At 39.1% G+C, this 17,648-nt stretch overlaps 1 protein-coding gene across 3 annotated transcripts in view; it reads right to left on the bottom strand.

Moving 5' to 3' along the window:
• Positions 1 to 17,648, bottom strand: part of LOC111651922 (cell adhesion molecule 1-like) — a 151,691-nt gene that overhangs the window by 20,153 nt on the left and 113,890 nt on the right. For all 3 annotated transcript variants that reach the window (XM_023402001.2, XM_023402000.2, XM_087172833.1), the window contains 5 exons: positions 15,055 to 15,207; positions 12,743 to 12,880; positions 7,450 to 7,608; positions 5,865 to 5,961; positions 5,400 to 5,572 (listed from right to left, as the gene is read on the bottom strand). In XM_023402001.2, coding sequence (XP_023257769.1) covers positions 5,400 to 5,572; positions 5,865 to 5,961; positions 7,450 to 7,608; positions 12,743 to 12,880; positions 15,055 to 15,207 — 720 coding nt within the window. The remainder of the gene's footprint in view (positions 1 to 5,399; positions 5,573 to 5,864; positions 5,962 to 7,449; positions 7,609 to 12,742; positions 12,881 to 15,054; positions 15,208 to 17,648) is intronic.

Consider the following 17,648-nt stretch of genomic DNA (forward strand, 5'->3'; position numbering starts at 1 on the left):
GGCAAAAGGCACAAACACTGATAACAAAGCTATTGTAGCTTTTATTCTGGACCAGAGAACATTTGCTTCCCATTGCTCTTCATTCATTCATGCAAGTGTTACAGATGCAGCACGAAGCAAATGATACATGAATTTAACAGCAGTCGAGACTCATCATTCATGAGTTCTTAAATGCCCGCAGGCAATTCAGGGAAAACTCCTGAACTATTAGAATATTATATTATTACTTTAAAGATGTGTGTTTGAGACAACTTGTTCATTACCCCCAAAAAAATACACACAATCTGAGAGGATTTACTCAAGGAGAGAGTACGGTAAATCTTATTTTCAGAGGAATCTTTGCACAACAATTAGGAATTTAGTCATGAAAGCTTGAATAAGTCTGCCTTGAGTGAGCTATTTGCCGGCATATGCTGTCCTTTTGTTTGGGAGTGATCATTTTGGGCCCATTGGGAACAAGCAGATGTCATCATCTGCCTGGCAGAGCACGATGATGAATAACCATGGGGCGGCAGAGTTATGAGAGTCACAGGAAACCTATGTCACAGTTACAAAGTCACACATGACAGCTGGTGAAATACACACATTATTTCTCTGAACATCAACTAACCTACAGAACTGCTGAACTTCAGACATATACTATGATGATGTGACTTGAGTTATTTTTCTCAAGCAACTGAAGATATTTCAACAGTGAAAAACTGGAGTACCAGTGCTTCTCTGAATGCTTTGTACCTGAGAGATTTGGATTAGTGAGGTCCTGCTGTGTTTGAAACTCAGTTTGTAAGACATTCGTAAAAAACCCACATGGTTATTCTTCCTGCATTTTCAAAACAACAACAACACTTATCTGCTAAACCATTCAGGAGGTGGTGATTTCACATGTTTTTAAAGTTTCCAGGTGTTGAAATTGAGTCCCAGGTTTCTTGAACTATGTCGGAAAAAAACGTGCATTTGTCGTACACCTACAACACTCTCTGTTTCTCTTCTGCAATTTCCCCTGAATCGGACAGGTTTTTGCCGTCTCTGCCCAAGACCTTGTCCCTCCATTAAAATCCTATTCACTGCTTGCCCTACAATTAGTGAAATGGCGTTGATGTGAAAAACGTTACAAATGCATTTTATTTTCACAAATGCACATCTTCAGCAACTGTCATAAAAAGTTGCTCAACAGTCAGACAAAAAAAAAAAAAAGTTATATTGCTGGTTTTTGACACACAGTTCATGACTGTCAGCACGACCTTAACAAGCAGACTGAGTAATAATCAAAACAATATCAGTCTGAAACCTGCAATCTCTCACAAAATCCACAATGAGCTCGTGTTCAACAACAGCTTTGCTTTTAGCATAACACTGCACCTCATCTCCTGTCCTCGTCTGGTCCTACAGCTTTGGCTGCATGTTAGTTTTAAAAATGAGTGTTGGTTTCAGTGGCCAAATCTAAGAATCTGCATCAATGTGTGATGAATAGGCTATAATGGCATAGTTTATGCCATAGTGTAACCCACCAGGAGACAATGTGACAGTGTTTGTAAAGGTGTACAGAGAGACCTCATTAATTCATTTCAGTATCATTTTGCTGTTGGCATTTTTCTCTAACCAGCATGATTCCTCACATCTGGCTAAAACTATCAACAGAAAAAGTAAACTGCCAGAGCAGTGGCTTATGAAAGTTACCATATGTGAGTACTCATTAAAAAAGGTTTACTGGACTCTTTTTTTTTTACCTCACTGTGCTTTTATCACTGTGTCTTCGGAGTCAAATTAGCTGAGAGTCCACTTCCATGGAGAGAAGCCACAGAATTAAACTTTGGACTGATCAATATCTAAACTGACATGACTGTAACCCTTTCAACGTTATGCAAATCAACAATTCTTCTGAGATCTCCTTTTTTTGTGAGGCATGGTTCACATCAGCAGATGTTTCTTGTGCAAACTCAATAGTGTTTTTATAAGTCAAAGTAGCTCTAACCCACACCTCTAATTTGCTTTCATTTATTGGACTCCATGTTTTCTAACTCCTGTTCTCCAATTAGCTTTTGTTGATACCAGTACTTTTTCCAGCCTACACACTGAATGTTTGAAATGATGTTTTTAATATGGACGAGAACAATACAATGATTTGTGTTACTAATTAAAACAGACAGAAGAGTGTTTGCTCATTATTGTAACGTGCAGCTGTGACCATACTTTAGGACAAATCTATACATAAATTCAGGTAATTCCAAAGGTTCACTTAACTTTTCTCACCACTGTATGTATGTTAATGTATATACATCATTCAAAAGTAGTTGAGTAGTGTAGGTTGGAAAAAGTATGTGACCCCTCAGATACTGACATCAAGAAAAAGCTAATTGGAGTCAGGAGTTATCAAACATCACTTAAACACAATTGGATGTGTGGGTTAGAACTACTTTGACTTATAAAAACACTACTAAACACTAATGGCATTAACAAAAGCTAATCGGAAACGGGGGTTAGAAAACCTGGAGTCCAATAAATGAAATCAGATTGAAGGTGTGGATTAGAGCTACTTTAACTTCTAAAAACAGTTTTGATTTTGCTATTCACAAGAAGCATCTGCTGAAATGAACCATGCCACATCAAAAACAGATCTCAGAAGACTTCTGATCAAGGACTGTTGATTTGCATAAAACTGAAAGGGTTATAGTGTAATCTCAAAGAGTCTAGATATTGATCAGTCCACAGTCAGAAAAGTGACACAACGCAGAATGCTCAGTGAGGTGAAAAGGAACTTCAGAGTAACAGCTGAAGCTGGTTAAGATCTCTATTCACAAGTCCACAATTTGCAAATTATGGAGCGTGGGGCCCATGGCAGGACAACACAGAGGAAGCTGCTGCTCTCGGAAAAGATGTCACTGCACACCTGAAGTTTGCCAAAAGCACCCTGACCTTGGAGGGAGCATCATGGTTTGGGGCTTTGCTGCTTCTGGGCCTGAACAGCTCAACATCATCAAGAGGAAAATGAATTCCCAAGTTCATCAACGTCTCTTGAAGGGTAATGTCAGGGTGACTGTCCAGCTGCTGAAGCTCAGAGTAAACTGACTACAGAATGACGTCAAACAAAGAAAATCCACCTGTTGGAGTGGCCCAGTCAGAGCCCAGACCTGAAGAGAGACATTCACACTACATCCTAAGAACATGTTTGAGCTGAATCAGCTCTGTAGGAAGAATGATGCAAAATTGATCAGAAGCTCCTGGAAGAGCTTGTTTGAGGTTATTGGTGCCAAAGGAGGTTGGACCAGTTATTAAATCCAAGGGTTCACTTACTTTTTCCCACCAACACAGTGAATGTTTGATGGGTGTGTTCAACAAAGACACCATATTTTAGAATTGTTTGTGTGTAATTAGCTTAAGCACATTGTGTCTGTCTGTACTTTGTCTGTACAAGATCAGATTATATTTTACGACCGATGCATGCAGAAAACCAAGTCAATCAAAACTTTCTTGCTACTGTACATAATTCTGCACATTGAAGCCGAAACATCCAAATGAAGTAACAATAAGTAAAACAGATTTTTTTTAAGTGGAGGCAGACTTTATGTTCTGAACCTCAGTTCATATATCTTGGAAACTTAAGACTCCAAGATAGAAACATTTTAATATTTGAGTCAATAAGTTTGATGGAAAAGCAAACCATAATCTAACTTAGAGAAACATTAATATATCACAAACTGCCATTTTTTTTTTTACATAAAGTCTTACAAACCTACCCAAGATTTACCCTGCAGTTAAGATTTCTAATTAAAAATACAAGCATTTTGACAATCAGTATAAATTACACACAAAAGATGTGGGAAGAGATTTTTTTTTTGTACATACTAGCAGAGCCACCCTTTTCCCTTGTTTCGGATATGGTCTCTTTCAGACAATGTTCTTGGCACACAGGCAGAAACAAATTGAAACTTGGGAGCGAAATACAAAATGCTCTTCTAAACAGCAGGGAGCAAGCGCTCCAAGGAGAGAAAAGCTAAACTCACCAACAATGGCTGCACCTGCTGCAAATTTATTTTCCCCTCATCCTCAACACCCCTGCCAGCCACCAAAAATAGGAAATTAAGGTCCGAGTTACATGATTCCTAAATGATGAAGTCCCTCTCGCTTTCAAAACTTCAAACAGTTCCCTCCTGCTGTTCCCACTTGGGGATTCAAGTGCAAAGATGCCTGGTGCACCTTTCAACAGTTGAGTTGTTTGCAAAGAGGTTTGAACTTTTTCAGATTATGTGCGATTTACAGCCAAGTGAATTCACTGGCAGTAGCAACAGTAATTGTATTTTTATGTATTTGTTATTTATTTGAAGTATTTTTGGCTTTGTTTTTTGTTCTATTAGTTGTTGTTTGGTGGGTAGTGATGTGTTGAAAAGAAAACAAAAAAAACCTTTATTGGTGTACCATGAGTGACAATCATGTTAGAAGAAGAAGAGGCCTCAGTGAAGAGAGGTTCAAACCAAGGGGGGAAAAACCGTCCACGGCATTTAAAGTCAAGTCCTAGGAGAGCTGGTCCCTCTATTGCCCTTTACTGGTTGGCTGCAGAACACATTGAAATTCTACACACTTCAATGTGAGTCAACAGCACCAAAACACATTATCATCGTAGAAAATAAAGTCGTGCTGTCTGATCATGTCAGAAATCAAAAGTCTTTATAGTTTATCAGTTTATAGTTTTTCCAGATTTTCAAACAGTCCTTCCTGCAAGATATTCTAGATAGATACTAGCTCCTGTCTCGCCTCCACACAGCTGGCCAATCATGGCCACGTGAAGTGGGTGTGACTGTCAGATCGTCAGTTTCGGAAAGTGACAGAAATGGTCGAACACTTACTAATTTGTGGGGGGTTGGGGTTCCAAAATTATCCAAGCATCCAGCAAGCACTTCGAACAGAGTTTAGCATCCCCTTAATGTGTCTGTACATGTAGGTCTGTAGTGTCTTTGTCTTGCTTCAACAATATAAACCTACCATGTAAAATCGAACTTCCTGGGTTTCTAACACACCATTCCAAAGTCAACAGCCACTTTATCCATTTCTTTCCGCTCTGTATGGTTCAAACTCATCGTCATGCAATAATAGTACAGCGGCAGCTCAAATCTTCAACATAAATTTAGAGCGCCGTGGATTTGTCAACCAGCCACCTTCTGTGATTAAGCTCCCTGTTCCTCTTAATAATGGCTTACATCCATATATGTTTGAAATGTCAATGTGTTTGTTGCACAAATGCTGCAGTAAATCCTTATCGTTGCAATACAATCCCCTGACTGCCAAAGCTACTGTAGGCATTTAAGTCTAAAAATCTTTCTATATCATCAATATAGACTGAATCCTTGGTGTAAAAGAGTGATGGAGGCATTTCAACATCAAGTGCAGTGAAGCGTGATACCTACCATATACATAGAGGATATAGTCGTCGTAGGCCTCTCCCACAGCATTGGACGCCACACAGCGATAGGTGCCATTGTAGGACTTGTTGAGGTTCTCGATGTAGAGATCAGAGCCGGTCACCACAGCGTGAGGCGGCACATCCTCGTCTACTCTCAGCCAGTTGATCTGATGGGGACTGGAGAGCACAAATACCACACACATCACTCAGGCTCTGTCTATCCACGCTAGAAATCTGAAATAAAGGTCAAATCTGAGATCGTCTGAGGAGGGCCATTGGCAGGGCCTGTCTAATGATGTCCTTTATACAGCGTGCTAACAACTGGTAACATTTAAATGGTACAATGAAATGCAAAGGTTAGAGGGTGCTTGGACAGGCAGAAAAGGGATATACAGTGGAAAGTACGAAACTAAACAGAAATTTCATTGTTCGGAAGTTTTGAAGTGTATCCATCCTTGTGAGTACTCACTGTGGTTTTCCTTCTGCGATACAGGTCAAATCTAGGTTGTCACCCTCTCTGGTTAAACCTTCAGGATATGTCACCACAATCTTCACCTCTGGTTTATCTGAAAATAGAAAAAAGATGAGTACTTACAATGATCCAGTGTCATAAGTTATGACAAGACAGCAATTTTTTTATCCTCATACCTGCAGACAAAGCAAAAGTTAAATGATCATTGGGCTCTGAGGTGAAGCGCTGAGAGAAACAGATTTTTAAATGAAAGCAAAACAGCCGAGAGTGAAACATAGCAGAGGATGAAATGATTATCCGATTGCTCAGTAGACATCCAGTGAGTCTACAGTACCTTTCAGCAAAAATGATTTTTCCCTCTTATCAATGCTAGCCAAAGATTACCAAAATGTCAAGCGGTTCCAGTCAAGCTTTCTCTTTTTCCTTGAAAGGTCAGACAAAACAGTTGTCTACCTGAAAAAAATTAACATTCTACACAGACTACAAAAGGATACCTTAACCTTTCTTTAATGTTTAACAGTGTAAGGAAGCCTGTATTACCTCTTCAATCAATGCACCATTTAAAGAACACCTAAACATCATTTGACACCTGAGTTTTTTATTCCCTTGTGATGACTGTATCCCACGGGCTGAGGCACTAGTACACTGTAAGATTAGGATGCCAGGATGGATCTATGATCCATAGATAACAGTGTCAGGCAGTGAAAAACGTACACTACATCTATGATCTGATGGTCAGAGGATACCACTGAGTGTCTGTCTACCTGGGGCACATTTCACCAAGGCATCCTCAAGAGTAACTGCACCTAGTTTGTGGATGTACTTTATCTCTCTGTAGCCTCTCTGTAGTAGTTTTGAGTCTCTAACTGAATTTCAAAATAATACAAGCCTCATTTTGCTTATTTTTGTAAGCTGTGGTTGTTTTGCATGTCTGTAGTCATTTTGTGTATCTTTGGGGTCATTTTACATCTCTGTACTTGTTTTGTATATCATTGTAGTTATTTTGCATCTCTTTGTAGTTGTTTTGAGTCTCTTTGTAGTTATATGATTGACTTTCAAACAGGAAAAGTTTACAATAATCTCAAATAGAAGCTCTGTCCCAGGGATCCCCTGCGCCCAGTATACCTGTTCAGAAGTTAAAATATACTGGAATGGAGTTCAAGAGGAGCACTATATAAATCTTTTTGGCAATATATACATAATCACATACACTCATGTTGGTGCAATAATTTAACAGAGGTGCTTTTTTTTTAAAAAAAAAAAAAAGCATTTTATGCCCAAAAATAACTTCATCTCCTTGGAGTTATTCTGCCTGAGATCTGTGTCAGTTTTCTGCGTTTTCAAAAAAGTAAATTATATCAATTAATCATTTTTTTAATTTTTAAAACTGTGATTGTTACTGTTAGTGTGTAGTATATTTGAATGATCAGAAGTGTCTGATACATGATATCAACAAATGTCACAGCCTCACCAGTAAGTACTTAAGACCCTCACGAGCCCAGGCAAGAGACAATCTCTGGCACTGTCTGTGGGGCCCTAGTGTAGTTCTAGACTTGAATAAGTAACGTTTTAGGCCACTCACACAGCACTTCCAAGTGTCTTTGAGCCAGGAGGTCCTTTACAGCTGGGTGGTCAATGATGCAGTCCACTGGCACTCCATCGTCCTCTTTGGTGACAGAAAATTTTACCCGGCTGGTGACAGTAAACATCCTGTCATATGTCTCCTCAACTGCCATATCACCTAGAAAAACCATCATATGCACAAGAGGGGAAAAAGTTAATGACTAAACAGCTCAAAAACAAATCTGAAATTCTGCAGCAGCACCAACCTGAAGTGGTCATAATGAGCAAATAGTCATAGCTATTAAGAGCACATTACCTGTCAAACTGGAGTGTGTTCAAATGGCATTTACATTTAATTTATGATTCAGTGATGTGGTGCCCGAACGAGACTTTAGAGGATTCAGGTGGGCCAGAGGCCTTCAATTCTGATGAGAGCAGGGAGGAGCGGCTGGGTCATACTAGCTTGATAATGAATGCCTCTGCAGCTCGAGGGCTGAGCATTGTTGGGGCTAACCCTGCAGTAATCTGCTGCCCACTAGGCCCTAGGCTGTCAGAGGGGCATTCATTTAGAGAGCATTACAATGCCACAGGGGCATCGCATTAGCCGTAGTGCTGAGTGTGATGGTTTACTCGCACTTAATGAAGTGAGGAAATAATTACAGCCCCACTCTGACCTGCAGCACACTTCCATTTCAGCCTTGTCACAGGGGAGCCCGGCTGGACTCGGGGAGGGCAAAACACTGTTGTTCCACAGTTGGTGATCACCAATACACACACATGTGGCCTCTTGATGGATATTAACCCCATTTAACACACACACATCTACCCGAGAGCTGCCTACATAAAATTTAAAGTACTGGGATTGGTAAGTGGTCAGTGCGCTTCAGGGTATTAAATTTGACCACTTTGCCAAGTGTGGTCAGACTGTTTGAAAAGCACACTGACTGTTAGAGAAGAGTAAGTAAGTAATAACAGTCACATTATAATAATAACAGCAGGAATAAAAGGTGTGATGTTGTGATGAGAACACATAAAAATAAATGTTTAGAGACTGTGATTATCTTGGTGTTTTGTTACAGAATCAGCCAGATGGCAAACAGGACTGACTGGCAAACAGTTCATTTATTAACATTTGAACACATTAAGACCCAAAATGAGTGAAGACATAACAGGATGTACAACACATAATGTCCTGTCAGTATAAAAGTACGTATCTAATGTTATATATTTCTTTTCCTCTTGTAGGCTGTTAACTACAGCAAGTAATTTGACTTCACTCTAAAAAGCACTGAAAGCATTAACGTGATACACAGCAAATTAGTTAATCCCAAACATCTTTAGTTAAAGCAGAGTGCTGTGATCAGTGGTAACAATCTCAGAACGATGCCATCTTGTTCCTAGCCAAACAACAGAAATTTCATATTAAGAGCTTTTTTTGTCGCCATGCAATCACAAAACCCGACAATAGGTCACATTTGTAAGGTCAGCGAGGGCGTTTCCGAGAGCTGGGTGAAGTGCAGTATGAATTGGAGGGTTGTGGTGATTAGCCATTATCCTCTCAGCCAGTCACAATGATTGTCTCATACCAGCCACAGTGCTGCATTATAAATAGGCTCAGAAAAAGGCTTCTTCAAATAGGAAAATAATATCAGTGTCCAGGAACTTCAGACTGGCATAACACAAACATGTTAGAGGGCTAAATTGTTATCTCAATATTAGCATGTTTATTTTCCAGTATCTATTAGAGCCAAAATGATTCGTCAATTAATCAATTAGCTGGAAGATAATCTGCAACCGTTTGAATAATCCAAATTCAGTCACTTTTCAAGCAAAATTGGTGAAATAATGCCAAATATTTGCAGATTTTTTTTGTCACATATCAATTTTTTTTTTAAATTTTTTTTACAATATTCATGTCTGTAATTTAATTTAATTGTGTAATGTAATTTGTATTTAAGATTTGACAAATGTATAGCGACTCACACATTAAATAATAAAAACTTGGTTATGTTTCATGTGACATGTCATGACTGCACTCCTCTCAATGGAAAATTTGTGGACAACAACACAATAACTGTTGATTTATCAAAAAATAAAAAATAAAAATAAAAAACATGACAACAACATTTTTTTTATAAAAATAGCTCCATTCTGCCTTTTACTACTTTCAGTGCAATGGAACTCCCATTATGTTGTGTCTCTCATTTGACCTCTGAAACATGCGACATACCAAAGGGATTGGCAAAACACATTTCAAGGTCAGGAAAATAGCTCTGCCTGGGCTCAGCCCAGTGCTGTCATGAAAAAAAAGTCCTTAATTTGACTTCTAGTATCAATTACTTTTGAGCATGATTCTTATTACAAAGTCATTTTAATATGAAAAAGAGTTTAGAAAACTAAACTAAAGGCTCCGTGTCATGTTTTCAAAATCTGAATGAGAAAGACAGAGCCAACCAATGCTTGTCAATTAATAGTGTCATCCAAACCAAGACGAGGAGAACAACAGCAGATCAGGTCGTGGAAGGACTCCAATCTGAATGCAGAGGAGATTTGAGTGTTGCAGCAGAGATGTCAAATCAAACGCTCTTGTGAGCATCAACCACCGATCAATCCCAGCGCAATCAAGCATAGCCTCTTCTCAGGGTGACATTTTCTTTCAGTCAGCTTCTAACCCGAGTCTTCTGCCTGCCATCACACTGCAGAGCAGCCACTGATCAAGCTGTTTGAACACTGCTCCAGCAGTACTATGGCACTGGCATTAGCATTAATAAAGCAGGCCAAAATTAAGGTAATACAACTGCCAAAGCACACTGGATCAATATGGAATAATAATTGTGCTATTAGACAAGTTCATTTTAGGCATTTCAAATTTGAGTGTGATTACAAACTTCAATATTACGCTATCAATTTGAGATAAGCCACTTTTTTAAAAAGGATTTATAAGCTGTTATTAATTGTTAATAAAACTATCAATTAAGTAAAAGTTATAGTAGGTAGCTCATAAAGCATTTATTAATGGTTTGAAACTAAGTTAAACCAGGATGTTTTGGGTTGCCAGGTTATGAAAAATCTTGATGAATTTAAGACTAATGTGTCATACTGGAGGAGGATTTTTCACAACCTGGCAACCCAAAAGAAAAAAGTTTCTCTTGTTGGATTCATATATATGATATCTGATCTGTAAAGCATTAGCAAATTATTTATGTACTATTAATGAAGTCATTAATCACAGCTTCTAAAGGGTGCCTTATTAGAAAGTGGTACCAATATTACTTTTTACAAAATATGAAATATTCTAAAATTGACGTTCACTGAGTTGACTTTTCTGTAGCTTTTGACTGTATCCCATAGCCTTCTTCTGTGAATGGAATTTGGTTAGATGCCACCAAGTTTCAATCAGTGAGTAGGTGAAGTGAATGAGTGAATGATTATTTTTGGACAATTTTTTCATGTTATAAGAGCTGCTTTTGAAATGTGTCAACAAATATGAATATTTATCAGAGACACCCCTCCCCCCCAAGGTCAAAATTTAAACTACATGTTCAAGCTCTAATAAAACTTGCTTATAAAAAAAATATAAAAAAAGAAGCTTTTATTTTATCTGCAAAGAGATTCCCAAAATGATTTTTCCTGAATACTGATTGTTGCCATAATCCAAAATCGTTAAAAGCTGAATTTTAAATTGGGTTTGGTGAATTTTTTTTGGGGTGTAAATAGCATTAAATTTTAAGTTGTTTTCCACCTAATCAAAACAGAAAAAAAATACAAGGTCTACTCTCTGTAAAAAAAAATCTGAATAAATCCAATGCATGCAGTTTCACATAATCACATACAAATTTTAGAAACACATTTAAATGCAGCTGTCTGAAGGAACAAATCTCCTCCTGTACTTTAGCAGCAGTAGCAGCTGAGCACTGGGCTCTGCTACATTTAAATAATGTTGCAGCTGTCATTTATGCTAACAAGCATTTTGCCACCTTGTGTGTTGAGTCTCTCTCAAGCCAGAGCCCCGTCAGTCCTGTACCTGCCAGCATGATAAATGGTTGCAAAAGCAATTCGTCCAATTTGAAAGTGTGTTTAAATTAGCCAACAAATTTATTTCTTGCCATTACGGCTGTCTTTCCTACACACAGACATAAGACAAACATGATCACAGAGATTCTATAAAACCAGCGTGATGTGTGCCTTTTAATGTCGATATGCGCAGGAGCTAATGAATTGTTTAGCACGTCCATAATGAGTAGTGATTTCTGTTTCCTGGGGTACAGGAGGACGTGACTCTCTGGCTCTCCTTATGTACCCACTGCCACTATGGATTAGCCCCGTTCAGCATGTCAGTGGCATTTCGCTGATCTAACCATCCTGTTGTGTCTCCCTCCCCTACAAAACACTTGACAACTCATAAACAGAAATTGACTTCGACTCCTGTAGGGAACACTGGAGGCACAGATGGCATTTAGCTTCAGATTCGCTCTTGTCTAAATATTTCATCTCTCAACAAGCCAAATGAATCCTCTCCATTCTAATACATATATAATTTGACAACAAGCCCAGAGATATCCACTCTGTGTAAATACGATATGACTAAAATGAATATCCCCCTTGCTGTACAATAAGTGCGTAATGAATAATTGATCACCCCTAATCATAACTGAGAGGTAATAAGGATTTTTCACCACCCCAGATTATATACCCCTCTCTGCAATGGCCTGCAGCTGGCCAAAAGCACTGGAGTGGAGATGAGATGTGTAAATACAAGTTCATGACCATGTTTACCATATATAGTGTTAAAGTGTATGCCTAAAATCATATTTCATGAGCAGTCAAGGTGTAACTAAATGCTCACAGTAAATATTTAATACATTTTACAATCATTTTATGATTCTTCAATTTTAAAATCAAAATTACAATATAAAAGTGGCTTAACAGCAAATGCTTTGTAAGGTTTATGAAAAACATGACATAACCTGAGCCTGGACTCCAGCTCTTGCAGTTCTGAATGCATATTTGATCATTACATACTATAGCTAAGACTTAGCAGCCCAGGTTTGTGGACAGGGGATTTTACACACAGGTAAAAATAAAAAAATAAAAAATAAAAATTAAAAATGCCCGACACCAGTCGTATAGACCAGGCATCATTATCTTCCTATAGATGTCAGTCAACATAATCAGTACACCACACATTAATGTTTTAGATGAAAACTACATTTTGTTCACAGAGGAAGGGCCTCCAGAGACCAGGACTTGTAGGCAAGTGGACAGGCCTGGAGCATGTGAAGCAAACCAGGGGAGGCTGTTATTCTACTGACCTGTCAGTTCCTCCTCCCCTTTCATCCATCTGATGGAGGCAGCTGGCTTGCTGCCCATGGCTGTGCAGGTGAGCTCCGTCTCGTTCCCCTCGCTGACCACGTCCTCGCGGCTCTCGATGATTGGGCTGCCTGGCGGGACTGAGCCACAGCAACAGCAATGGTCAGCAGCATGACAACATTTATATATGCGCACATAATATTTGGCAACACAATGACAAAAATAATAAGGGTACAACACATTCTTAAGTAATGCATGCATGCCTGTTTCTCACCATTAAGGGAAGATCAAGTCATTAACATTTAAAATGAATTTATTGATTATCTTTTATGTCACAATTACCTCATGTATTGATTTAAATGTCACCAAATTAGCCAGAATCTAGTTACATAGGAAAGGATATTTAAGCCCCTCTAAAAGCAAAGCAGTACCTGTCCACACTTACTTTTAGTGAATGTACATTAAGTAATCATTTGCAAAAAATGGTGAAGGTAAAAAAATAAAAAATAAAAATATTGATCTTGTGTGTGAAATACTGGATGAGCACTTCATGTGTCCTATTTACTCTCAGGAGTAAATGTATTGGGTAGGCCTGTGGCCCTTCTGTTACCATTAACAAATCTGTCCATTTTCCCCTCACTTGTCAGCAGGCGCCTGCTGGATGTTACTGAAGCTACATTTGTTGGACAAAAAAACCCCTATCTTGTAACTGAGACATAAACAAGGACCGCTCATGCAGTAAATGTTTGCATCGTACCAATGGTGCCAGGATCGATTGATAGTGCAATAACATGACTTTGCATGTAATTTACTTACTCAACATTTAGATGGATTTGGTGCTGGGTTACTCTTTAAGCAGGTACAATATTAACCATGTTTCTTTCTAGTTTAGTTCGTTAGCATGCAAAACTATGGCTTAGGTTGATGGGAATAGCAGTGGGTTTGGAGGTTCATAAACTAAAGCATTGAACAAATTAAAATTCTGACCTAATTGTGCTCTTTGAAAAGTCAGGGGATTACTTATATAGCATTGACATATACCTTTTAAGTCGATATGATATGGAGTACTCAATAGCAAACAGTTGCATATTGATTCTTCCAGTAGTTATGATGCACATTATCTCCACTGTGTTCACCAGCTAGTTGCTCACTGTGTTGGTTCTACTGTTTGGTCCTGAGCCGGTTGAGTACACTGGGTTTTTAAAACTTTTTTACTGAAAAGAGTTGCCTGCTACATCTGAAAACGATGCTATGAGAGCAGTGATAGTAAACTAACACAGAAAGGTAACAGACTGGACAGTTACACAATGAGCTGAAACTCACTAAAAACCTCTGTAAAGCTGAGGGGAGCTGCATATTTGAGTGATAATTCTCTAAGTTCATTGCTATGAGCAACCCCTTTCACATCGTCGTATTGTTTTCACATCTTATAAATGAATGCCGGTTTGTATGTCTGATGCAGAAAACGTCATGGCAATCCATCAAACAGTTAGGTTGAACCACCAATCATAAACTCAGTCACTTAATCATTTCTTATAAGTGAGCAAAATGAAATTATGATACATCCACTAATCATGTATTAAATCATCATGAGTCATGCATTAGTCATGCATCTTTCAAGGATGTGTTTCATACCCTCATTATAAAGTGTTATCTGAAATTCTATGCCGATGTTATGTAAGTATATGATTACAGCCTATAGTTACATGGGTGTAAAGTCTACTACAAACAGAACAAGGCTCAGTTGTCCCTCGTCCCTGGCCTTAGTCATCGCAGCAAACTTGCTATACTCCAATTGCTTGAAATCAAAAAGTCAGTGGGGAGTTTATTTCAAGGACTCTTCAATGCAACCCTTGGTTCAGAAATACTGCAGCTAGGTTTCAATTGTACAACTAGAGTAATTACTTTAAAGTGCTTTTAATTCCTTTCAATCCCCCAGGATGTCTGCATGTATAATAAAGCTTAACTAGAGTAATTTCACTCCAAAGCATCAAAGTGTGGCACAGCTGACTCTCAATAGGGAATCGTTTGGAGCAGCCAAGTCAACATTCACCGGGATTCACAGAGTCAACACAGCTGCCAAAACCAACGCGGTCTGAGCCATCAGTTTCAGCATCTGCTCCTTTTCGTTATGCTGTTGAGCACCGCGAGAGCCTAATTGGCTGACATTTTGTTTCAGTTGCTAAAGATAACGGGATCAAAGATTACGATTATTTCACATTCACTATCTATAGCTGAGCGAAATACAATGAAAGTGTGCTTGAGGAGGGGTGTGATATGTGTGTGAGGTTCACACATGCACCCTCACACCTACCCAGGACAGTGATGTCTGCGTAGGCTTCCTGAGGAGGATCTGTGTAGAGCTGGCACACATAGCGTCCCTCATCGGAGAGTGACACATTGGACAGAGACACCCGCAGTTCGTTGTCAGAGAAATTCACCAGCTGGAACCGGCTGTCCTTCAGAGCTGTGGGGATATATGTGAGACAGAGACAGTGAGGATACAGAGTACAGGGACACAAACGTGAGACATGGAGTGAGGAAGAAGAGGGAAGGGGGGAAATGGGAAGTGGAGAGGGGTGAGAATGAGAGAGGACATGAAGGAAGACGAAGGAGTCGTAAGGAAGAAAATGAGTTAGAGAAGAGTCGGAGATTGGGGGTGGGGGGTTGCTACCCTTTTGTGGGCTTTCTCCTTAATTGAGTAAAAGAAAAGTGAGTTTCAAAATGATTCATACAAGTTGATTTATAAAGTAGCTTTACAGTCCACAGAGCACTGGCAAAGACAGGAAAGTGTGAAGAGTGCTCATGAGGACTCCTAACAAGCTAGGAACTCTTAAAATGGGCTGCTGCTGGTCATGGATGGATGCATCAAACTCACATATTCCAGAAAAAGGAGAGGCATTCAAACATACATAATGAATTAAATCACAGTGCGGAGGTAGAGAGGGTTGGATGCCTGAAACTCCAAATCAAAAGTAGCCAGGAATCTGTATACTAATGCCTGTATAGATTGGCTGAATTTTCTTTTAATGTTGTCAAACTAGGTTATCCATCTCTCTCAGAGTTTCCACTCTGTTTTTCATTTGGCCAGCCCTCATCCCTGAGCACTCTTTTACATAAACAGCTTTGGTTGATTTGATTGGGAGCCCTTTTGATGTTTTGACCTGCCTTCTTTATCAAGTCCTCTCTGCATCTGTCGAGCTAACGAACTCTATTCAGCCCCTATTTAAAGCACGGGGAGTTTGTTATTCCCGTCAGGCTTTACACTTAGCATCATGATCATTACCCAAGGTCTCAGGGCAGTGTCAACATGAAACCTCATCCCCCAATATAATTTGAGAGCTCTTTGGAAGTCTCTCCTCAAAGGGAAACAATGACACTGATGCACTTTGAGAGTCGAAGCACCTGCTAGGGAGGGAAACCCGTCACTTCTGAGACACTGAATGTAGTTTAAACGAGGCAGTTTCATAACTGCCTGACTGCTTACATAAGAGCAAGGAGGGTGCACAGTATCTAGTATTTATTAGTCAGTATTTAGTCATATTTACACCAAACTATATTTACATATTAGGGCCACAATCATTTTCATTAGTGATTAATATGCTGATTATTTTTTTGATTCATAATTTGGTGTATAAAATGACAAAATAGTGGAAGAAAGCTCATCAAAGTTTCCCAAGACCCAAGATTTTGGTTTGTCAGACCAACAGTTGAAGGTATAGAAAGGTATTCACTACTCTTTCAGAAGATTAAGGAAATATTCAATTTTGAGAAGCTGATGCCCGTGAATCTTAAGCACTTTTTGATAAAAAAACAAGGCACATGATTAATGGAACAGTAAACCTGTCCCTGATTAATTTTATTTTAGTCAAGTAACCACTTAACTAACAAAAAGTTTCAGTTTGTTTTGTGCTGTTGCCCTCATTGAAGCTCTAAATATCACATGGAATTTAATTAATTAATTTAATTAAACTAGATTTTTAAAAGGGCTGTGTATAAGAATTGGCCAACTGTCAAATTCATACACTAAACAAATATTAGTTTATTATAACGGAGAGTTGGGGTGTCCATAATTTTTACTGGTCCTCTCTGTATACCTGTCACTCGGGGTGTGCATGAGAGCTGCATGCGCGTTCTGGGACTTGGCTCACTGGCCAATCACAACCAAGTCCAAACTCTCCCCCTTACACTGAGCTTATGTTAGCTTGAAGAAATCTAACCTCAGCGTAGGGCAGTTGTTGACATGTTGCCAAACCTACATGGATTGAAGGAATAATGTTATCCATGCAGGTTTACCTTATAATTTGATAATGTAACTGGTAGGTTGTTGTCTTCAGTTATTGATAGACTGATGATGATGATTTCACACCCTGTCTGCTCAGTCAGAGAGACAGGGAAGATGTAGTTGTGGCTTGAAGAGGGCCATGAGAAGAATTGCAGCAGCATCAATAGCTGAGCTTGAGGAAAAAGTGGAGGAACATCGCAGACCCTCTGTATGGCTGCAACACACGTTTATCGTCTACCCGCAGTTACTACCTCTTCATCCTCTCATGTTGGCCTGAGGGCAGACTGGATGCTACAGTGACACTATTGCCTCTTGAGGTGCAAAGTAGTATTATGAGATGGGACTAGGTCTAGCTGCTAGGTTAGCCTGCTAACATCGAGCTAAAGTTGTGGGTTGGACAGCTAAACAATGAGCTGAAACTCAATTTAAAGCTCATTTTCTGTAGGTTCATCACAACGAATGACTCCTTTCACATTGTCACACTATTATCACCTTGTCAATTGATACATTGTTGTTATGAAAACAGTGATTATAGCAGCTTTAAGATTTAAAACCAGGTTTTCAGGCGCTTTCAACCTACAGAGTCAAGTATTTGATGCTAAAAGCAGAGACGTCTTTTCGTA

Source organism: Seriola lalandi, unplaced genomic scaffold (genome assembly GCF_002814215.2).
Source record: "Seriola lalandi dorsalis isolate HSWRI2012SDOR001 ecotype SW California unplaced genomic scaffold, Sedor1 jcf7180002053855, whole genome shotgun sequence".
NCBI lineage: Eukaryota > Metazoa > Chordata > Actinopteri > Carangiformes > Carangidae > Seriola > Seriola lalandi.